General features: G+C 47.6%; 1 protein-coding gene and 1 long non-coding RNA gene across 4 annotated transcripts in view; one reads left to right on the plus strand and one right to left on the minus strand.

Annotated features, from left to right (window-relative positions):
- Positions 1-23,606, plus strand: part of POM121C (POM121 transmembrane nucleoporin C) — a 26,574-nt gene extending 2,968 nt beyond the window's left edge. The window contains exons 4-13 of one of the 3 annotated variants that reach the window (XM_001110260.5): positions 411-491; positions 1,957-2,128; positions 13,537-13,628; positions 14,278-14,351; positions 14,790-14,911; positions 15,352-15,454; positions 15,769-15,945; positions 16,796-18,490; positions 20,863-20,985; positions 21,414-23,606. In XM_001110260.5, coding sequence (XP_001110260.3) covers positions 411-491; positions 1,957-2,128; positions 13,537-13,628; positions 14,278-14,351; positions 14,790-14,911; positions 15,352-15,454; positions 15,769-15,945; positions 16,796-18,490; positions 20,863-20,985; positions 21,414-21,511 — 2,737 coding nt within the window. In that variant the 3' untranslated portion in view covers positions 21,512-23,606. The remainder of the gene's footprint in view (positions 1-410; positions 492-1,956; positions 2,129-13,536; positions 13,629-14,277; positions 14,352-14,789; positions 14,912-15,351; positions 15,455-15,768; positions 15,946-16,795; positions 18,491-20,862; positions 20,986-21,413) is intronic. The other 2 variants (XM_028845669.2, XM_077996430.1) reach the window with 2 other exon arrangements.
- On the minus strand, positions 9,043-10,435 carry LOC144339781 (uncharacterized). The gene is made up of 2 exons (XR_013415156.1): positions 9,291-10,435; positions 9,043-9,155 (listed from the first exon to the last, which is right to left on the minus strand). It is a non-coding gene; the product is annotated as an uncharacterized LOC144339781 (long non-coding RNA).
- Positions 23,607-23,608: the final 2 nt, after the last annotated feature.

A 23,608-nucleotide genomic window follows, 5' to 3' on the forward strand; every position in this document is an offset into this window, starting at 1 on the left:
TGGGAGGATCGCTGGAGCCCAGGAGCTCAAGACCAGTCAGGGCAACATAGTGAAACCTCGCCTCTACAAAAAATTAAGAAATTAGCCAGGTGTGGTGGTGCATACCTATAGTCCCAGCTACTCTGGAGGCTGAGGCAAGAGAATTGCTTGAACCCAGGAGGCAGAGGTTTGTCGCACTGAGCCAGATTGTGCTATTGCACTCCAGCCTAGGCAACAAGAGTGAAACTCTGTCTGGGGAAAGAAAAAATTTACCTTTCAGAAACTTAGGGATTTTAAACAACCGTTTACTGGTCTGGCGTGGGCTCTGTGCTCCATAGAAGTAGTATAAGGCCCCAGAAATGTGAGAATACACTTTAAAGGGACAAAAAAAAGTCATGTCATTTCATTGAGACTTTTTTGATTTGTCACAGGCGCCATGATAGCAGTGGCAGTGGACATTCAGCATTTGAGCCCCTGGTGGCCAATGGAGTCCCCGCTTCTTTTGTGCCTAAGTACGTACGAGTCTGTCTGGATGAAATACCACTGTTTGGAAAAAAGGCATGATCAGAGCTGTTGCCCTATGGATTTTCCTGTTTGTTTTTTGCATTGCTTAATTAGTTCAGGTTTACATCTTTGAAATTAGGAACACTTTGAGTAACTTTCCACAATTAACTGCCTTCTGTCTAATTCCTTTTAATGTTCTTGCATTAATATGGATGAAATATGCTGAGACTAAGAGGTTTTATAAATATATTTAATAACCAAGCACATAGAAGGATTGCAAAGTTTGTGCAGTGGATAAAACAGTATGAAATTAAATGTTAAATTTCTACATATCAGTTTAAAAACAAATTGGAGGAAGAATTGGATGGAAAGGAAAGTGGCTCAAAAGTATGTGCGGAAAGACAGGATAACTTAGATGCCTCATCTGAGTCAGCAGTGTGATGTGGCCACCAGGAAAACTAATGTGCTCCTGGTCTGTGCTCTTAGAAGAAAGACTAGAATGAGGCAGGTAGATGGTATTCCTGCCTTCTGTAGTTCTGCTCACTGTCCGTGGAGCACTGTGGTCAGATCAGTGTACTGCACTGTAAGGGAGGATGTACACAAACGGAAATTCATTCCCAGTGAAGCAACGAAAATGTTAAGGAGATTTTCAACAGCCCAAAGTGGGGGTGGTGGATGATGGGGTTTTGGAGTTATGGACGTGTTAGCCCAGAGCAGAAAAATCTCGGGGGGAATAAGGAAATAAGTGACGGAAGGATAATGGGCCCTAAAAACCAAAGGACTGTCCCTTGAAAGAAGCAAAATAACTTGCTCTGTTTGACTTCAAATAGGATCCGTGGGTGAAAGTTAGAGGAAATACATCATAATCCACTGTGAGAGTAAACTCGTTCATGGTTGACGTGGGTCACTCTAGGAGAGAGTTGTCTATATTGTAACAGGTTGGATATCTGTCCTACAGGAAAGATGCATAGGAGATTTCTGTTTCAGTTGGAGGTTTAGAAAAATGATGGGTTCCTCTTAATTCTGATTTTTTTAAACAGCTTTGTTGAGGTATAATTGACATACAATAAACTACTTGTTTAAAGCATGTGACATTTTGACACGCATTCACCTGTGGAACCATCCCACCAGTAAGATAATGAACATCCATCACCTCCAAAAGTTCCCACATGCCTGTAATCCCTCACTTCAATTCCACCCCTGTCCCCAGGCATCCACTGATCTGCCTTCTGTCACTGTAGATAGGTATGCATTTTCCAGAATATTCTATACATGGAATCATACATTTAAGTTTTAAATATTTGGCTTTTCTTACTGACTTTGTCAGATAGATTTGGCCAGATTGTTAACAGTAAAAATTAAAAGCATTATTCTCTTCCCTTCATGTTTATTAAGAAAGATGTTATGACCATGGATGAAACCATAAAAGAATGTTGCCTTCAATAAAGCATCTGTCTTCTTCCTTTTTATCAGGCCTGGGTCTCTGAAGAGAGGCCTCAATTCTCAGAGCTCAGATGACCACTTGAATAAGAGATCCCGAAGCTCTTCTATGAGCTCCTTGACAAGCGCTTACACAAGTGGCATCCCTAGCTCCAGCCGCAATGCCATTACCAGTTCCTACAGCTCCACTCGAGGCATCTCACAGGTACAAGTACAGCTCTTGTAATGTAGGGGACATGAATTCCCAGCATTCCCGATGTGGTAGCTTAGCCCTGTCATCCCAGCACTTTGGAAGGCCAAAGCGGGAGGATTGCTTGAGCCCAGGAGTTCAAAACCAGCCTGGGCAATATAGTGAGACCTTGTCTGTACAAAGTAATTTTTAAAGAAATTTTTTTAAATAAAGTAATTGATTAACAAAGGTTTGCTAATCACCTTCTATCTGTCAGACATTAGAATTGTCTCTAAGCTAATAGAAAATACAGATAAAGGCCGGGTGCAGTGGCTCACGCCTATAATCCCAGCACTTTGGGAGGCCGAGGCAGGCGGATCACAAGGTCAGGAGATAGAGATCATCCTGGCTAACATGGTGAAACCCCGTCTCTACTAAAAGTACAAAAAATTAGCTGGGCGCGGTGGGAGGCGCCTGTAGTCCCAGCTACTCGGGAAGCTGAGGCAGGAGAATGGCATGAACCCGGGAGGTGGAGTTTGCAGTGAGGCGAGATCGCGCCACTGCCCTCCAGCCTGGGTGACAAAGCGAGACTCCGTCTCAAAAAAAAAAAAATACAGATCATTGAGTGATCAATATAGGCCAGTGGAATGGAGTAGAAAGCCTGGAATGTAAAGCAGTGCATGTGTGCGAGCTGATTCAAGACAGAGCTATGATGTAGATAAATGGACGGAAGGTGATTCGAAAGGTACACTGAGTCCAAGTGGTATTGGGTCATAAAAGAGATTTATCCTGTAGGCATTTAGAATTGAGTGCAGGGTTTTTAAAGAAGTGGTCATGATTTTTTGGAAAAGGGATTATCGCACAGTATAGGGAACAGAGCAGGCTTTGCTGCTGCACAGACTTAGGTTCTAATCTTGCCTCTGAGGCTGGGTGGGGTGGCTCGTGCCTGTAATCCCATAACTTTGGGAGGTCAAGGTGGGAGAACCTCTTGAGCCCAGGAGTTCAAGACTAGCCTGTGCAACAGAGCAAGACTGTGTCTCAAAGAAAAGGAAAAAAAAAATGCTTGGCTCTGACATCTAGTAGCTATAAGGTCTGGGGCAGACAAATCACATAACATCTCTTTTTCTTATCTCTGAAGTGCTGTTGCAATGATTGAGGGTAATATTTAAAAAGCACCTATTACAGTGGTTGTTAATAAGTGGGTACCCAGTATGCAGCAGCCAGACAAAAAGATGTAAAGCATGTACGGAGAAATGTTTTTGAGAGGAGGAAAATTTTGAGACGAGTTCATCAGCCCAGAAGGCTCTGACAGTCATATAAATGAACATTAATAACCGTAATATCATTATCCCTCTTAAATTATTAGCCTTAATATTATGTAATATCTAGTTATTATTTTTGATATGCAAACTTCTCCAGCTTTGGCCTGTGGAAGCCAAACTGGCTCCTATGTCCTTCGTTTTGACCCCAGCCATCTTTGACAGATAGCTTCATTGCTTTTTGCCCACCTTCCCAAAGTCCTTTTTTAGCCTATACTGAAGTTGGCTGTTTCTTCAAAAAGTTTTGGTTTCTTCCATGTAGAACTGTAGAGACTACAGTCTTAAGGTTTAGGAGAGAGAAGATAGATCCTCTAGAAAGAGGAATGTAAAGAATTAACTCATAATATTCCAAATTCATATTTATGATGGCAGGATTTTCTATGTAATTGGTTTTATATTTTTATGTATTACACTGAAAATGTCGGTTTATAGTTACTTTGATCCTAGTACACGCAATTTTTTTTTTTTTTTTTTGAGACGGAGTCTTATTCTGTCACCCAGGTTGGAGTGCAGTGGTACAATCTGGGCTCACTGCAATCTCCGCTTCCTGAGTTCAAGCGATTCTCCTGCCTCTGCCTCCCAAGTAGCTGAGACTACAGGCACCATCACCATGCCCGGACAACAATTTTTGTATTTTTAGTAGAGATGATGTTTCACCATGTTGGCCAGGCTGGTCTCGAACTCGTGACCTCAGGTGATCCACCTGCCTTGGCCTCCCAAAGTGCTGAGATTACAGGTGTGAGCCACCACACCTGGCCCATGCAATTTCCAAATAACGGTATCAGTGTCATTATTAACACTGTCATTATTAAGACTGCTGTAGTCAGTTTAAGAATTGTTTGTGGGCCGGGCGCGGTGGCTCAAGCCTGTAATCCCAGCACTTTGGGAGGCCGAGACCGGCGGATCACGAGGTCAGGAGATCGAGACCATCCTGGATAACCCAGTGAAACCCCGTCTCTACTAAAAAATACAAAAAACTAGCCGGGCGAGGCGGCGGGCGCCTGTAGTCCCAGCTACTCGGGAGGCTGAGGCAGGAGAATGGCGTGAACCCGGGAGGCGGAGCTTGCAGTGAGCTGAGATCCGGCCACTGCACTCCAGCCTGGGCGACAGACCGAGACTCCGTCTCAAAAAAAAAAAAAAAAAAAAAAAAAAAAGAATTGTTTGTGATTCATTTTGTCTTTATATCCCTCTGTGAATCCTAGGGACATGGAATCAATATATCGTGTTTTAAAGTAATGTTAATTGTTCTTTGGTACACCAACTTTATATACAGTGAGGTTCATTTGTTCAGTATGTTTGAAAGTTACAGGGATTTCTATGTTTTCCTTTTTGAAATAGTTCTGTTTTAAATTATGTAAAATACTTGTTTCAAAAAAACATACACTAAAATAAGATAAACTCAAAAATTCAATTTCCGGCCGGGCGCGGTGGCTCAAGCCTGTAATCCCAGCACTTTGGGAGGCCGAGGCGGGCGGATCACAAGGTCAGGAGATCGAGACCACAGTGAAACCCCGTCTCTACTAAAAATACAAAAAATTAGCCGGGCGTGGTGGCGGGCGCCTGTAGTCCCAGCTACTCAGGAGGCTGAGGCAGGAGAATGGCGGGAACCCGGGAGGCGGAGCTTGCAGTGAGCCGAGATCGCGCCACTGCACTCCAGCCTGGGCAACAGCGTGAGACTCCGTCTCAAAAAAAAAAAAAATTCAATTTCCATCCCTTTCCACTCTGCATTTTTCCTTCCTCTCCATTTTTATTATTTTTTCATTATCCTTCGTTGTTCTTTTTTAAACGATACACATATCAGTGTATCTGAAAACCGCCGCTTTCTAACATTTAAGGTAGTAGACAGTATATACATACTTGAGCCTTGCTTTTTCACATAATATACAGTTGAGGTCATTCCATAGCAGTGCACAGAAACTCATCTTTTGTCTTACAACTAGATAGGCACTCTAGTCCTTTGTTGACAAAGGTTGGGTTGTTTCAGTCTTCTGCTATCACAGATAATGCTGCAAGGAATACATTTGTTCATATGTCATTTCACCTTTAGCAATTTTGCCTCTGGAAAATTCCTAGAAGTCAAATTCCCAAGTTTAAGGTTAAATGCGCATGTAAATTTGCTGGATATTGGTAAATCCCCCTACAGAGCGTGTACCACTCAGCATTCCCCTCAGTGTTGTATGAGAAGGGACTGTTTCTCCATGGCCTCACCAGCAGATTTGGTTATTGTAGCTCTGGGCTTTTACCAATTTGACAGGTAAAAAATAGTATCTAGGACAGGCGTGGAGGTTCATGCCTGTAATCCCAGCACTTTGAGAGGCCGAGGAAGGCAGATCACCTGAGGTCAGGAGTTCGAGACCATCCTGGCCAACATGGTGAAATCGTGTCTCTACTAAAAATATAAAAATTAGCTGGGCATGGTGGCGCATGCCTGGAATCACAACTACTCAGAAGGCTGAGGAAGGAGAATATCAGGAACCTAGGAGGCAGAGGTTGCAGAGATAGCAGCACTGCACTTCAGCCTGGGCGACAGAGTGAGACTCTGTCTCAAAAAAAAAAAAAAAAAAAAAAGGTAGCCGAGCACGGTGGCTCACACCTGTAATCCCAGCACTTTGGGAGGCCGAGGCAGGTGGATCACCTGAAATCAGGAGTTTGAGACCAGCCTGACCAACATGGCAAAACCCCATCACTACTAAAAATACAAAAAATTTAGCCAGGCGTGGTGGTGTGTCCTGTAATCTCAGCTACTTGGAAGTCTGAAGCAGGAGAACCACTTGACCCCGGAAGGTGGAGGTCAAGTGAGCCGAGCTCGTGCCACTGCCCTCCAGCCTGGATGACAGAGTGAGACTCCATCTCAAAAAAAGTATCTAATTTTTGTCCCTTATGAGTAGTTTGATCATCTGTTCATATATTGAATGATTATTTTCAGTTCTGTTTCCATGAATCTTAGTTCATATCCTTTACCCATTTTTCTGAAGGGCTAACAGTCAAATCTCACATTCGAGAGTTTTTCCTGTAGTAGAGAAACCTATTCCAAAGGAAGCAAAGTTTTGAACGTAAAGTAGAAACCATAGAAGTGCAGTGCTAGAAGAAACAGGCTCCTCACGCTTTGCTGGTGGGAGGGTCAGTTGGTACAGCTTTCTAGAGGACAAGTTGTGTGGCAGGAATTGTCCAGATAAGAGATACACATACCCTTTGATCAAGCAGCTTTACCTTTAGGAATTTATCTTACACACATACTGGGAAATGGATACAAGGATTTAATGTAACATTGTTTTAATAACAGCAGCTTTGGAAACAATGTACATGTTATCTTTTCAGGGAGCTGGTTGAATAACTTACAGTGTTTCTGTAAGTTGAAATATACTATGTAACTATGAAAAAGAATAAGGCAACTGAATAAGTACTCATGAGAATGATCTCAAAAAGAAATTACATAAAAACAAGGCTCAGAACTGTATAGTATCCTCTATTATTCGGGCTTTTAAAAATCTTTTAATATGCATAAGATAATTCTTACAGGATATATTAGAAACTGGTAATCGTTATTGAGATAAAAAGGAAATTTACTTTTTACTGTACTTTTTTTTTTTTTTTTTTGAGATGGAGTCTCACACTGTCGCCCAGGCTGGAGTGCAGTGGTGTGATCTCAGCTCACTGCAACCTCTGCCTCCTAGGTTCAAGCAATTCCCCTGCCTCAGCCTCCCAAGTAGTTGGGATTACAGGCTCCTGCCACCAAGCCCAGCTAATTTTTTGTATTTTTAGTAGAGACAGGGTTTCACCATGTTGGCCATGCTGGTCTCGAACTCCTGACCTCGTGATTCCGCCTGCCTTGGCCTCCCAAAGTGCAGGGATTACAGATGTGAGCCACTGCGCCTGGCCTGCTGTACATTCTTATTGTTGGAATCTGTAATGTGCAAGTATTACCTTTCCTGGTTTTGGCTTTTTTAAGTAAAAAAGTAAAATTCCTCTCCCAGCAATCTGAGTCTCCATCCAGTAGGTACCCATTGTTAACATTCTTACCGTGTGCAAACACAGATAATACCCAGAATTTTTTGACTGTTCTACATAACAGAGTCATAGCGTATTTGCTTTTTTTTTTTTTTTTTTTTGAGACAGAGTCTGGCTCTGTTGCCCAGGCTGGAGTGCAGTGGCCGGATCTCAGCTCACTGCAAGCCCCGCCTCCCGGGTTCACGCCATTCTCCTGCCTCAGCCTCCCAAGTAGCTGGGAGTACAGGCGCCCGCCACCTCGCCCGGCTAATTTTTTTTGTATTTTAGTAGAGACGGGGTTTCACCGTGTTAGCCAGGATGGTCTCAATCTCCTGAACTCGTGATCCGCCCGTCTCGGCCTCCCAAAGTGCTGGGATTATTACAGGCTTGAGCCACCGCACCCGGCCGCGTATTTGCTTTTTAAAAAGCATCTTCTTTTCTCTTTTATCCATTACATCTTGCATAGCATTTTGTGTCGTGTAATTTGCCTCACTCTTTAGATGGCCTTTTTTACTAGAGTATAATACACAGAAAAACACAAATTGTAACCACCACCCAGGTCAAGTAATAAAACATTTTCATCACCCAGAAACCTCCCTCCTGCCCACTCCCCATCACTGCTCCTTCTTTCCTTCCTGTTAGCACCTTTTATAGTGTACCCTGTTTTTGAATTTTATATGAGTGCAAATAAAGCGTGCATTCTTTGGTGTTTGACTTAACATTTTACTTGTGAGATTTGTCCATATTCTTGCACGTACTGGTGGGTAATTCATTGTCATTGATATATACTGTTCCACACTGTGCATATAACCACAGTTAATTTATCCATTCTGCCATTGGACATTTGGGTTTCCAGTTTGGGATTATTATACATAAATACTGCTATAAACAATTGTCTAAGTCTTTTAGTACAATAAAGTATGTGTATGTTCAGTTTCAGTAGATACTGCTAACCATTGTTTTTTTTGTGTGTTTTTTGTTTTGTTTTGTTTTGTTTTGAGATGGAGTCTTGCTCTGTCACCCAGGTTGGAGTACAGTGGTGCAGTCTCGGCTCACTGCAGCCTCCACCTTCTGGGTTCAAGTGATTCTCCTGCCTCAGCTTCCCTAGTAGCTGGGACTACAGGCACATGCCACCACACCCAGCAAATTTTTGTATTTTTAGTTAGAGACAAGGTTTCACCATATTGGTCAGTCTGTTCTTGAACTCCTAACCTCAGGTGATCCACCCGCCTCAGCCTCCCAAAGTGCTGAAATTACAGGCATGAGCCACCATGCCCAGCCATTTCTTTCTTTCTTTCTTTTCTTTTTTTTTTTTTTTTGAGTTTCACTCTGTCACCCAGGCTGGAGTGCAGTGGCACCATATTGGCACTCACTGCAACATCTGCCTCTTGGGTTCAAGTGATTCTCATGCCTCAGCCTCCCAAGTAACTGAGATTACAGGTGTGCGCCACCACGCCCAGCTACATTTTTAAATTTTTAATAGAGATGGGGTTTTATCATGTTGGTCAGGCTGGTCTCAAACTCCTGGCCTTAAGTGATCTGCCTGCCTTAGCCTCCCGAAATGCTGGGATTACAGGTGTGAGCCACTGTGCCCAGCCTCTAAGCAATGTATTAAAGGGAGTGTTTCGGTTTATTTTTATTTTATTTTATTTTATTTTATTTTTGAGATGGAGTTTCACTCTTGTTGCCCAGGCTGGAGTGCAATGGCACGATTTCGGCTCATGGCAACCTCCACCTCCTGGGTTCAAGTGATTCTCCTGCCTTCAGCCTTGCGAGTAGCTGGGATTATAGGCATGCGCCACCACGCCCAGCTAATTTTGTATTTTTAGTGGAGATGGGGTTTCTCCATGTTGGTCAGTCTGGTCTCAAGCTCCCAGCCTCAGGTGATCCACCCGCCTTGGCCTCCCAAAGTGCTGGGATTACAGGCGTGAGCCACCACGCCCAGCCCAGTTTATATTCTTACCAGCCGTATATGAGATTTTTATGTTTTTCCACATCCTCATCAATACTTGGTATTGCCAGTCTCTTTAGCCATTCTGGTAAGTGTGAAGTAATATTTCATTGTGGTTTTAATTTGCATTTCCCTGATTGCTAATGTAGAAGTACCAACTGTTTGTTAGCTATTTGTATAGCCTCTTTTGTGAGATGCCTGTTCAAACTGCTTGGCTCTTTTCTGTTGTCTTTTAGAGATTTGAATACACTCTTTATATTCTAGATACAAGCTCTCTGTCATGTATGTGTTGCAACCAAAAAGTGTCCTGCTCTTGCCATTCTGCTTCCTTGTGGTTAGCATATTTTGTGTAGTATTCAGGAAATCTTTGCCTACCTAACCTAAGGTCATGATAATTTTCTCCTATGCTCTCTTCTAAAAGCTTTATTATTTTATTATTACTTTTATATGTAAATCCATAATACACCTGAACTTCATTTTTGTGTATGGTGTGAGGTTGGGATCAAAATTAGGTTTTTTTTTGTTTGTTTTGTTTTGTTTTGTTTTTAAACTGTAGAAATACCCATTTATCTCAGCAACATTTATTGAAAGGACCATCCTTATTTCTCTGCAGCACCGTCTTTGTCTAATCTAAGTGTCTGTATATATGTGGGTCCATTTCTAGACTCTTGTTTTGTTCCATTGGTCTATTTTTTTAGCTCCCCTTGTGCCAGTCTTTGTTTTACCCCTACCCTTATATTTTGAGTCTTGATAGAGTCAATCATCCCCCTTTCTCGTTTCTCTTCAGGACTGTCTTGTATCTTGGCCTTTTGCTTTTTCATACAATTTTCAGATCAACTTGTCAATTTTCACACACACAAAAAAAAGAGTTCTGAGATACTGATTGGGATTGCCTTTCATCTACTTATTACTTTGAATGGAATTAACATTGTTGTAATACTGACCTTGTTTACTTCTAATCTATGAACATGAATGTCGTTCTTGCTCTGTGACCCAGGCTGGAGTGCAGTGGCATGATCATAGCTCACTACTGCCTCGAGCTCCCAGGCTCAAGCCATCCTCCTGCCTCAGCCTCTTGAGTAGCTGGGAGCACAGGCATGCATCACCACACCTAGCTAATTTTTAAAAACTTACAGTAGAGACACGGTTGCACTATGTTGCCTAGGCTGGTCTCAAACTCCTGAGCTCAAGCAATCTTCCCACCTTTGCCTCCCTGAGTGCTGGGATTGTAGGCGTGAGCCACCATGTCCCTCCTTCTTCATTTATTTACATCATCTCTAATTCTCTGTAGAGGTTTTACTTCTCTTTTATTAGATTTATTTCTAGGTATCTGGTTTTTGTTTTGTTTTTTGAGATGGAGTCTCACTCTGTCTCCCAGGCTGGAGTGCAGTGGCACAATCTCGGCTCACTGCAGCCTCCACCTCCTGGGTTCAAGTTATTCTCATGCCTCAGCCTGCCAAGTAGCTGAGATTATAGGCACGCATCACCACACCTGGCTATTTTTTGTAGTTTTAATAGAGACAGGGTTTCACCTTGTTGGCCAGGCCAGTGTCAAACTCCTGACCTCAAGTGATCGTCCTGCCTTGGCCTCCCAGAGTGTTGGAATTACAGGCGTGAGCCACGGCGCCTGGCCCTAGGTATATGGTTTTGACGCTGTTATAAATAGTGCCTTCAAAATGTGATTGACTGTGCTGATGTGTAGAAATACAACTGATTTTGTATTCAGAAAGTTTGCTAAATCTGTATTTTCTTTAGGATTTTAGTATATACACTTATGTGTGTATAATGTGTATCATACACTTATGTGTATGATAATGAGTTTTTCTCTTCCTCTGCAATCTTATTCTGTTTATGTCTTATTGCACTTGGCTAGGACTTGATAAGTTGAATAGACATGATAATAAACATCCTTGTCTTGTTATATCTGAAATGAGTGTGTATGTACAGTCAATGAAGTAGAGGAGTAATACTTTTTTCCCCTAATTGTTAAACTAGTTGTCCAGTCGTCTTCCAATCCTAGCTAATCATTACAGTCTCCTTTGGCATTTCTGTTTTTTTTTTTCTCTTGGTAGAGATTAGACCTCACTATGTTACCTAGGCTGGTCTCAAAACTCTTGGGCTCAAGTGACCCTCTCACCTTGGCCTCCCAAAGTGTTGGCATTATAGGCGTGCACCACCATACCTGGCTAATTTTTGTATTTCTAGTAGAGATAAGGTTTCACCATGTTGCCACGCTGGTCTCGAACTCCTGACCTCAGGTGATCCTCCTGCCTCAGCCTCCCGAAGTGCTGGGATTACAGGTGTGAGCCACGTCATCCAGCCCCTTTGGCATTTCTGACCCTTGCTCACTCAGTGATGTGTATCCCTCAGTGTCTGGAGCACATTGTGAAGAAAAATGCAACATTTATGTTTTTGTTTTAATTTTATTGCTTTAACTACAGATATGGTCTTTCTATGTTGCTCAGGCTGGTCTGAAACCCCTGGGCTCAAGCAGTTCTCCTGCCTCAGTCTCCCAGAGTACTAGGATTACAGGCGTGAGCCACCGCACTTGGCCATCTGTGTGCTTTCAAAGTTCCACGGGTGGCTAGGCGTGGTGGCTTACACCTGTAATCCCAGTGCGTTGGGAGGCCAAGGTGGGCAGATCATGAGATCAAGAGATCAAGACCATCCTGGCCAACATGGTGAAACCCCGTCTCTACTGAAAGTACAAAAATTAGCCGGGTGTGATGGCGTGCTCCTGTAATCCCAGCTATTCGGGAGGCTGAGGCGGGAGAATCTCTTGAACCAGGGGGTGGAGGTTACAGTGAGCTGAGATCGTGCCACTGCACTCCAGCCTGGCGACAGACCAAGACTCCATCTCAAAAAAAAAAAAAAAAGTTCCACAGGTGACTGATGAGCAGTCATGTGAGAACCAGCAAGCTAGTGTCAGGGATCTGAAGTGATTGAAAATGCTGCTTATATATTCAATCCTTGGATCACTTTGGTGAATTTTTGTATTCTGCTTTTTTATATGCCTGTAATCCCATGTTTTTTAAACCATGTGCTCTAGCCTTTCTTGCTGTTTGAGCATAACTTCAACTGTTATTGCGGTGAGCAGTTTTCTCAAGCTCCTCCCAGGCCCGGCTTTCTGATGGTAACCTCACCGAACTGTTCCACTGTTTACCACTTGTCTGAAGCTTTCTCTTTTCCCTTTTGAACTCTTATTAAGCATTGTTGGCTTCCTGTTTGTACTTATGTGACGTAGCTGGTACTGGGTAAGAAATCACTAGCAGCTTTTCAAGCAGGAAAGACGGTCTGAGGTGACAGTTTCGTGGCTTTGTAATTAGGCTCAGCACTTCGGAGACTATTTGCCGTGTCCGCTATGTGCCAGCTACTTTGCTGCTGGTCTGTGGAGGATGCAGAGATGGAAACACCATCTTTGCTGTCAAGAACTCGCTTGGTAGAAGATGTATGTATGGGTAATCACCACATAATGATAAATGCTAGTTGTTGCAAAAGTCATAAACGCTATGACGGCATATTTTTAAGATGAAGTTAGTAAATTAAAATCGAAAATTTAATGAAAGCAGGACTAAATTAGTTTACTGGATTATCTTTAATTTACTTCTATCCTTGCCATAGAGAGTCTAGCATAGGTTTGAATGTGTCCTGACTCTTCATTACTGAGTCTAACGTTCCACTTAATACATGCAAAAAGTGCGTCCATCCCTTCTACCTTTATTCACATTCCATTACTTTTATAGACTTCTTTTTTTTGGGCTTTCATAATTAATACTGGCAGTTGACTTTCTTTTCAGGGCTCTTTCTTCACAAACAAATTTTTTTCTTTTTTTCTTTTTTTCTTTTTGAGACAGGGTTTCGCTCTGTCACCCAGGCTGCAGTGCAGTGGGGCAATCTCAGCTCACTGCAGCCTCCTGAGTAGTTGGGACCACAGATGCAAACCACCACAGCCAACTGATTTTTCGATTTTTTGTAGAGACAAGAGTCTCGCTATGTTACCCAGGCTGGTCTCAAACTCCTGGACTCAAGCGATCCACCTTGGCCTCCCAATGTGCTGGGATTACAGGCATGACTAACCATTTAACCACAAAAAATATTTTTTTAGTTACTTAAAAAGAGACTTTGTCATGTTGAAGGTCAGATGCTAAGTTATCAGCAGGCTCAGTCATGTCCCTCTTGATTTTTAGCTCTGGAAGAGAAGTGGCCCCAGTTCATCACCCTTCTCTAGCCCAGCCTCATCCCGCTCCCAGACACCAGAGAGGCCAGCAAAGAAAATAAGGTACTCGGCATTCTCCTGCAGTTTTCATTTGCTGCGTGGACAGATGGGGGTGAGGAAAGGTGGGAAATGAACCGGGCTCTTAGGCTTTGTGCGGCTGTGACTTGGAGAATCAAAGAAACTAAGTCCCTGAGAGGGACAACGCAGCACCCACCTGAACCACTGTCATCCCTACAGTCTTGGATACTGACTCCAGTGGCCTCTGACTGTCGCCTCCCACTCCAGCATGAGGGATCGGGTGCAAGCACAGAGGCCATGCAGAGTGGAGAGCAGAGTCAAGTCAGTGGGCAGTTGCCTTCAGGTTCTTGACTCTAGCTGACCCCCTAGGTGCTTGCAGTTGGCTGGAACGCCACTCCCTCAGGGATCACATGTGTGTCTAGAACTCCCAGGAACTTGGTAGGTTGTAAGTAAGGTTTGAAGATTATTGTTTTGTGCTTGTTTTAAGACAAAAGCTGTCTCCATGGCCTCTGTGAATAGCCTCCCTTCATTCTGTTGGAATTTCCTTTTGACTTTTTTTATCCTGGCATGCTGAGATCTTAAATTATAGTTGTTTTAGACATTGGCCACTTGGTAGTTAGGAGGGTGTGAGAAATTATTTAATACTTCAGCCTAGAAGTCTTTCTAGACTAAACTGTTCCTTTTCTCCCGACAGAGAAGAGGAGCTATGTCATCATTCCAGTTCCTCAACTCCATTGGCGGCGGACAAGGAGTCCCAGGGAGAAAAGGGTAGGTTGCTGAGCCAGGAGGAGGGGCTGCTGCTGCTGATGGTGGAGGTGTTTGTGGAGGATATAGAGATTAATACCTATTGGGAAAATGTCTTGAGCATTACTATGTCTAAGGCATGCTAGATACAAAGAGAGATTTCTTCTCCTTCAGAAGTTTATAGTCTGATGAGAGAGAAAGGTTACAGATGGGTATTAACGACTGGATGGAGGTAAGCTCAGTTTGAGTCACCCCTGGGTAATCTTGGTAATGACGGCGCAGTAAGCGGTTTGTGTGCACGCCTTAATCTTGCAAACACCATCCAAGCAACCAAACCAAAGAAGATCGAATCTTTTCAGAGATACCCAGTGAAAACTCAGTGTTAAATATGAAGTGGGTAGACAAAACCATCCATTTCTGGAAGACGGAAGGAAGCAAACGAGTCTTGATTTCTTTCTTTAGTTGCAGATACAACCCCAAGGAAGAAACAAAACTCGAATTCTCAGTCTACACCTGGCAACTCTGGGCAGCGTAAGCGGAAAATTCAGCTGCTGCCTTCTCGGCGAGGGGAACAGCTGACCTTGGTATGGTCTTGTCCATCTACTCCTGCCCTCCTGGCTTAGCTTTCCTAAGTCTTAGGAACACTAAGGACAAGTTTCTTCTAGTTTTTTCTAATTTGTTTCTGTGTTTTTGTTTTTTGAGACAGCATCACTCTGTCACCCAGGCTGGAGTGCAGTGGCTCTATTTTGGCTGTTACCTCTGCCTCCTGGGTTCAAGCAGTTCTCCTGCCTCAGCCTCCCAAGTAGCTGGGATTACAGGCGCACGCTACCACGCCTGGCTGATTTTTTGTATTTTTAGTAGAGATGGGGTTTCACTATGTTGGCCAGGTCGACCTCAAACTCCTGACCTCAAGTGATCCAGCTGGCTCGGCCTCCCAAAGGGCTGAGATTACAGACGTGAGCCACCATGCCCAGCCTTCCCTTTTTTTCTGATTGGCCTGACTTCTTCTTTTTCTCTTTGGTAGCCTCCACCTCCCCAGCTTGGCTATTCGATCACTGCCGAGGACCTAGACTTAGAGAAGAAGGCTTCATTACAGTGGTTCAACAAGGCCTTGGAGGACAAGAGCGGTAAGGAGCACAGATCGTTGCACACTCGAGAGGTGTCAGGTGTCTTGTTTTCTTTGGTTTTATTTTGGTGTTTGAAAAAATGGTTTCTCTGGGAGAATCCCAAGTAGGGTTCCATGTTTTCTTGTGCTCTTTCTCACCTGAGAAATCCGTGTTGGTCTTCATGGAATAGCAGTGACCATTGCAGTTGAGGGCAGGCAGTCCTCCGTGAGCTGTGCTGAGACCCTGCTCTCCAACAGGCATCTGGAAAGAAGTCCCAGACAAGCCAGGACTGCTTCACCTTTCTTTCTTTCTTTCTTTCTTTCTTTCTTTCTTAGACGCTGCCTCGAACTCTGTCACTGAGACCCCACCTACCACTCAGCCTTCGTTTACCTTTACCCTGCCTGCTGCTGCAACTGCCTCCCCACCCACCTCCCTCCCAGGCCCAAGCACCAACCCACTGTTAGAGAGCTTGAAGAAGATGCAGAGTCCCCCGAACCTGCCACCCTGCCCAGGTGAGCTGGAGTGGGGCCCTTGGATCCAGCCTTCTGATTAGCATCCCCTGCTTGGGTTAGAGTAAGGGCGTCATGCCTGTCAGTCACTGGAGATTGCTCTGCAGACCAAACGCACCCTGACTCAGCACACCGGAGTGGGCCCACGTTTAACGCGCCGGAGCCTGCATCAGGGAGTGTTAGGGAAGGGGTGCTGCGACACTTAGGATCTGAAGCCTGGCTCATAGCTGCCCTGAGCCTCTGCTTCTTCATCTGTCAGATGAGAACGATCTTCCTGGTGTAGCGCCTCTGAAGTGTGAATGTGGGTGATGTGGTCAGGATATCCTTGCCTATCAGAACCACCAGTCCAGAACAGCACTGCTTCCTTTTCCTCCAGCACTTGGAGGGCTGCTGGTGTTCCCAGCCCAGGCCTTCATGGCCCTGTGCACTCACACTCTTTATCAGACGGTGACCTGGGAATCACACTCCACCTCCCTGCTCAAGGGCAGAGACTTCCCCATTCACAGTTGCATGCTCTTAGCGCCTGGCAGGTGAGCTTAGTAGGCGAAAAATAAAGTATATCTAGATTCGTACGTGAACTTCAGAGTTCAGACAATTGGATTGTCTTAGTCTCTACACATTAGGCCCCCATTTAGGCCCCATTTTATCCTCTTCTGTCTGATGATCTGTGTGGTAGAAATAATGAACACGTCCTTGATTTACTGTACAGGCCTGTAGTGTAGACTTAGCTGAGTTTTTTGACTGACTCTTGGATCCCAGGCTCTGTGGTAGGCGTGGGGAGGATACTGAAATACTGAATACCATCACCTTCGAAGTATTTATTCCAAATTCACATTTTCTATTCTTCTTCCAGAATCTGCTGGAGCAGCAACCACTGAGGCCCCCTCGCCTCCAAAGACGCCCAGCCTCCTGCCCGCTCTGGGCTTACCACAGTCAGGGCTGCCAGGGCCCCTCCCCAGCCCCTCCTTAGACTCCAAACCCCCGACCACTTTGCTGGGGCTGATCCCTGCTCCATCCACAGTACCAGCCACTGACACCAAGTCACCTCCAACCCTTCAGGGAGAGACAGCTGCCAAACCCCAAGCCACATCTGCCCCGTCCCCCGCCCCCAAGCAAAGCTTCCTGTTTGGAACACAGAGCACCTCACCTTCCAGCCCTCCCGCCCCTGCCGCGTCTTCAGCATCTCCCATGTTCAAGCCCATTTTCATGGCCCCACCCAAGAGTGAGAAGGAAGGCCCCACACCGCCTGGCCCTTCAGTCACAGCCACAGCGCCCTCCAGCTCCTCCCTCCCCACAACCACCAGCACCACAGCCCCAACCTTCCAGCCTGTCTTTAGCAGCATGGGGCCACCTGCATCTTTGCCCTTGTCTGCTCCCTTCTTCAAGCAGACAACTATTCCCACCACTGCTCCCACCACAACTGCCCCGCTCTTCACTGGCCTGGCCACCGCCACCTCTGCCGTGGCTCCCGTCACCACCGCCAGTCCATCCGCAGACTCTGCTGTGAAGCCTGCATTTGGCTTTGGCGTAAACAGTGTGAGCAGCAGCAGTGTGAGCACCACGACCAGCACCGCCACTGCCACCTCACAGCCTTTCCTCTTCGGGGCGCCCCAGGCCTCTGCTGCCAGCTTCACCCCGGCCATGGGCTCCATATTCCAGTTTGGCAAACCTCCTGCCCTGCCCACAACCACCACAGTCACCACCTTTAGCCAGTCCCTGCCCACTGCCGTGCCAACGGCCACCAGCAGCAGCGCTTCCGGCTTTAGTGCTTTCGGCAGCACCCTTACCACTTCCGCCCCGGCCACCAGCAGCCAGCCCACTCTGACGTTCAGTAACACGAGCACCCCCACATTCAACATTCCCTTTGGCTCAAGCGCCAAGTCCCCACTCCCATCATATCCAGGAGCCAACCCCCAGCCTGCATTTGGGGCCGCTGAGGGGCAGCCGCCGGGGCCCGCCAAGCCGGCCCTTGCCCCCAGCTTTGGCAGCTCTTTCACTTTTGGAAACTCCGCAGCCCCAGCCCCAGCTGCTGCACCCACACCTGCACCTGCGTCCACGATCAAGATCGTGCCTGCGCACGTGCCTACACCCATCCATCCTACCTTTGGTGGTGCCACGCACTCAGCATTTGGGTTGAAAGCCACGACTTCGGCCTTCGGCACTCCCGCCAGCTCACAGCCCGCTTTTGGCAGCTCCACTGCTGTCTTCTCCTTCGGTGCAGCCACCAGCTCTGGCTTTGGAGCCACCACGCAGACCGCCAGCAGCGGGAGCAGCAGCTCGGTGTTCGGCAGCACAACACCATCACCCTTCACATTTGGGGGTTCGGCGGCCCCTGCTGGCAGTGGGAGCTTTGGGATCAACGTGGCCACCCCAGGCTCCAGCACCACCTCTGGGGCTTTTAGCTTCGGAGCGGGACAGAGTGGGACCACAGCCACCTCCACCCCCTTCGCAGGGGGCTTAGGTCAGAACGCCCTGGGCACCACCAGCCAGAGTACACCGTTTGCCTTCAACGTGGGCAGCACGCCTGAGAGCAAACCTGTGTTTGGAGGTAAGGAGGGGTGTGGACTTGGGCTGCAGGCCGGACACTGAAGAGCTGTGCCTGCGCAGCCTGCCTTCTCAGGGAGCTCATGATGTGGCAGTAAAGAGACAGGCATTGAGTATAGAACTAAATGAAATGACAGGGCATGATACATGTTTTGCTAACATGTAATAAGGACTGGAGGAGCTGTTGTGGATTTAGCTGGTCAAAGAAGGCCCTTCTGAGTAATTAACAATTGTAAGCTGAGGGTTGGGTGTAGTGGCTCATGCTTGTAATCCCAACATTTTGGGGGAGGCCAAGGAGGGTGGATCTTTTGAGGCCAGCAGTTCAAGACCAGCCTGGGCAACTTGGCGAAACCCTGTCTTTACTAAAAATACCAAAAAATTAGCCAGGTGTGGTGGTACCCACCTGTAATCCTGGCTACTCGGGAGGCTGAGGCACAAGAATGGTTTGAACCCAGAAGGTGGAGGTTGCAGTGAGCCAAGATCATGTCACTGTACTCCAGCCTGGGTGACAGCAAGGCTGTCTCAAAAAACAAAGTAAGCTGAGTGTGAGGGTGGGGTGGGGGTGGGCACAGCACAAGTGGACATGCTTTTCAGGCACAGGATGGTGCATGCAAAGGCCCAGAGGCAGAAATATGTTTGGTATGTTCAAGAGCAGAGCAAAGGCAAGCGTGGCAGGAGGGTGAAAAGCAGAGGCAGTGGTGTGGAAGGAGGCCAAGAGGATTGTTTGTGGCCAGGGCTGGGTGTTGGGGTCTTAAGTGTTCAGGAAAACCATTGCAGAATCAGGCAGAAGGATGCAGTGATGGTTCCTCCTGTGTGGAAGATGAATGTAGACCTCATGGGTTCTGTTTTCTTTGTGAAGTAGCAGAGAAAATCTGGGAGAGGGTCGGGATAAAGTGTATAAAAAAGGGGCCTTTTGGCCGGGCGCGGTGGCTCACGCCTGTAATCCTAGCACTTTGGGAGGCCGAGGCGGGCGGATCACAAGGTCAGGAGATCGAGACCATCCTGGCTAACACGGTGAAACCCTGTCTCTACTAAAAATACAAAAAATTAGCCAGGCGTGGTGGCGGGCGCCTGTAGTCCCAGCTACTCGGGAGGCTGAGGCAGGAGAATGGCGTGAACCCGGGAGGCGGAGCTTGCAGTGAGCCAAGATCTTGCCACTGCACTCCAGCCTGGGCAACAGACTCTGTCTCAAAAAAAAAAAGGGGGGGGGCCTTTTGAAAGTCATTTTGGACAGTGGGGGAAAGGAACATCATATTAAAAAGTGTAATCACTTTCCAGCAGTTTGTGGGCTGGAAAATGGTGATTGTGAAGTTAAAGTGAGGCCAGTTAGCATGGTGTGTGTGTTTCCCAGCAACACTGTGGGTGTAGACCTAAGGTCAGTGGACAGCTGGTGCCACCCTGCCGTGGAGACCCCAGCAAGCAAAGCAGGAGGGGCAGCGGGTCAGTACCCCAGTGCGGCTCAGCGGGTGCAGGAGTGCAGAGCAGGTGAAGTCAGATGCAGGAGGGGTGGTGCCTGCAGGAGATTTAGGAGCCAGAGCAGTTGGGTGACAGTGTGACCACAGGAATGGTGGCAGGGGTCAGGGAGAGGAGGTCATGGGGGTGGCAAGGTCGAGGGGCTAAGAGGACTATCAGTCAGCCTCACAGGGCGAGGTCACCACAAGTGGTGATGGGGAGGAGGCCAGTGAGCCAAGGGTCCTCTGTGAATCGGGGAGTGACCTGGCATTTGACAGGTGACACAAGGACACGGCGGATTAGAATAAAGTGATGATTTAAACTTGAGTTACGGTATTTAGGGAAGGAAGAGAAACTGTGTGGAAGCAGCGTGGGAGCACAGGGAGCCTCCCCTTGCCCGGGCCGGAGGCCAAGCCCTGAGAGCAGGGGCTGCCAGAGAGGGCATCAGGCAGGCAGCCAGAGCCAGTCAGGGCAAGGCCAGGGAGGGGAGGGTACCAGGGGGCATCACAAAAGATGAGGGGTGGACAGAGCAGGCTTCACAGGAGAGGAGACAGTGGCTGGGGGAAAAGGCCTGAAGAGAGGAGGTGGCCAACCCGGGTACACTAGGAGGCGGGGGCCCCAGAGTCCTCCCCTCTACAGCGGTGGTCCAGAGGCCCACGAGGCGGCTGCGGGTCAGGAGGGCTTTTTCTCTGCCATGGCAGGGCCATTAGCAGGTGGGAGGAGCAGGCTGAGCTGGGGCACCCAGCATGAAGACTCGGTTGTCTGGCTCAGTTGCTGATGAAGGAGTGCCCAAGGAGCAGGAATGGGGCTGAGGGCCCTGTGGGAGGTGCCCTGCAGAGTGCAGGCTCCTGCCCGGTTCCTCGCCTGCCTCCGCCCTCTGCTCACTGGCCAGCTCTCTGCAGCTCTCTGTTCTCTTCACTCCAGGCACCGCCACTCCCACCTTTGGTCAGAACACCCCTGCGCCTGGAGTGGGCACATCAGGCAGCAGCCTCTCCTTTGGGGCATCCTCAACACCTGCCCAAGGCTTTGTTGGCATTGGACCGTTTGGTAAGCAGCAAGCTGCCCTATGGCCCTGCTCCTCTGTCTGAGGAGGGTTTGGGTGGGGTGGCAGGCTCCTGGCCCTCTGAGGCCCGGTGAAGATCAGGTCCAGCACAGGAAAGACAATTCGGGTTAGGAGTCCAGCACAGCCCAGGGATGGGAGTTGGATGGCAGAGATCAGAGAGGAGCCATCCAGGGCGGAACTTTGCCGTCCCATGGGAAGCCAGGCAAAAATAGATTCGTGGGCCTTGCTCTGAGACTCTCTGGGAGTTTGCATTTCAGGAGGCTCCTCCCGTACAGTGTTTGTGATGCAGCGGGGAAAGCCCTGTTGAGGCACCCTGTGTTTGTTACTGGCCTAGCCTTCCAGAGATTGGGGCCCCCAGGGCCGGGGTCTCAGGTAGCAGCTGCCCTGATGAGGTCTTGTTGAATCTTTCCAGGATCGGCGGCCCCTTCATTTTCCATTGGTGCGGGATCCAAGACCCCAGGGGCTCGACAGCGACTGCAGGCCCGAAGGCAGCACAACCGCAAAAAATAGCCTTTGTCCCCTGTCCCTGTTTCCCCCACCCCTTCCCTTAATCTGGACCTTGGCACCTGCTGGGAAGAGCCTTTGACCCTTCGAGTTGCATAAAGTAAACCTACCCCGGATCTCTGGCTTCAGCCGCCAGGGGGTAGTGGCAGCCCTGGGGCCCTTTCCCTTCTCCTAGAGGAAGCACAAGCCTCAGGGATGGGGAAGCAGGATGCGGAGGGCCAAAGCCCGGGACCTCTACTTGAACAGTTCCACTGGGGAGGCTGGAGAACTAAGGAAACACCTGTACATAGCGTCCGCTGCCCTGACTCCCGCTTAGCACGCCCTTAGACAGGCGCCCCTTCCACCTTTCCCCAAGAGCCGCCGTGGCTGGAGGGTGCAGGGTCCAGCCCGCCTGGATCGCTGGTGTGTACCTGATGGGATTTGGGAAATGGGTTATCCCTAAGGCTTGACCTTGCTTGGCTTAGCTGTGAGAAGCGGTTCTCTTCCTTTGGTCCCTTCTGGGGACTCTGTTTCCCCATTTCTTGCTGCTGTGTCCCTCACCGGTTCCTTGCAGGATTGATTCCTTTTTAAATGCCCTTGAATCTAGCTTTGCCTTGGAGACCCCAGTGGGTGCTGCTCCTGCCGTTTTCTTCCTGCCAAGCCTGAATCAATGTTTCATCTCCAACCCTCTGCCAGTTTGGCCCCTCAAAGCTTGGTGGCTCAAGACTGTTAGCCTGGCAGAGCCAGGGGTGAGATACCTCGCTCCAGGAGGGAGAAGCTCTTGGAGCAGGCAGGATGCCCACCGCTGCTTCAGCTGCCTCCTCGCCCAGCCACCCTTTGGCCCCATTGGGCCCTCGTCTGCCTCTCCAGGATTGTATGTTTCAAGCCTTGTCCTGTGTTCCTTTGTCTGACACTCTGTGTATTGCTCTTTGAATCGAGTTTGGAGGAAGAATTGAGTTGTATGAGTGGCGGCATGTTGGTAGTGCCGGACTTCCTGTTTCAAGTTTTCTGGGGCCTCGCTAATTGAATGTGGAAAGTAGCACCACTTGACGGCTACAAGTGCCGACTCCTGAATTTTCCAATGGTGTTCTGACTTCAAGGGCTGGCAGCCCGGGAGGATGGGGCCCCGGGGAAGCAAAGACCCTTCTTCCCTCTGCTGCTTCTGTCCCACTTACCTGACCTCACTGGAGGCTACATCACCCAAAGCAGATGTTAGAAAACCTAAATTAATGAACCATATTTTTAAAATCCTGTTTTTCCCAAACAGGGTCCTCCTCCGCAGCCCATCCTTTCCTTTCCTTTCCTTCTGAAACCACATACCCCAGGCCCAAGAGCCTTGCTGCCATGCCCAACCTCTTTGGGAGAAGTATGAATGCGTGTGTCTAAATTAAAAGAAAAAAATATTTAAACATTTTTTAACAAAAATTTATTTTTGTATTTAAGCTAAATTGCCTTTTAAATTCCTTCAAGCTTGGTTCATTGAGGTGGTTAAGTATAAATGCTATTGACTAGGAATTAGCTGTATAGTTAAGTTATGCCTGTGCAAAGAGGAGGCTCAAATGCTGTCCCGGGCAGCTTTCCTGGGGGACTAGAGCTCCTTCTGGCCACGTTATATAAAATGTAATTCTTATTTTATAAATAATGTGATGTAGATGTAACCGGTGCCCCCTCCCCGTTGTGACTGAGGGTGAGTGTTCGGTGGCGGGGCTGCTCCTTCCCACCCCTCAGAACAGCTCTGATCCTTGTTCATACCCGGCGGTGTGTGCAGCTGAGGAGGGAGTGAACCTCAAGCCTAAATACCTGTTAGGATTGGAGGGTCGGGGTGGGCCCGGGCCTGGGCCTAGAAATCAAGCTTCTACCTGTACCTTACGTAAGGTAGACCCTCCTAGTGTCAGTACCTGAGCTAGTTTACCTCAGTTCCGCAGGCAGGACAGCCGGTCCGGGAACCCTTGAGTGAGTGTGAGTGTGGATGTGTACAGTACGCGCACTGGACAGAAGCGGGAGGCTGGGACTTTCCATTACAAGTAGAGACTTCATTCCTGTTGAGTCTAGTTGGAATTTTTAGTATGAATGTGAGATTTTTCTCCTGCTTATGTCATTAAGAATAAAAAACTGTGATCTATC

Source organism: Macaca mulatta, chromosome 3 (genome assembly GCF_049350105.2).
Source record: "Macaca mulatta isolate MMU2019108-1 chromosome 3, T2T-MMU8v2.0, whole genome shotgun sequence".
NCBI classification, from domain to species: domain Eukaryota; kingdom Metazoa; phylum Chordata; class Mammalia; order Primates; family Cercopithecidae; genus Macaca; species Macaca mulatta.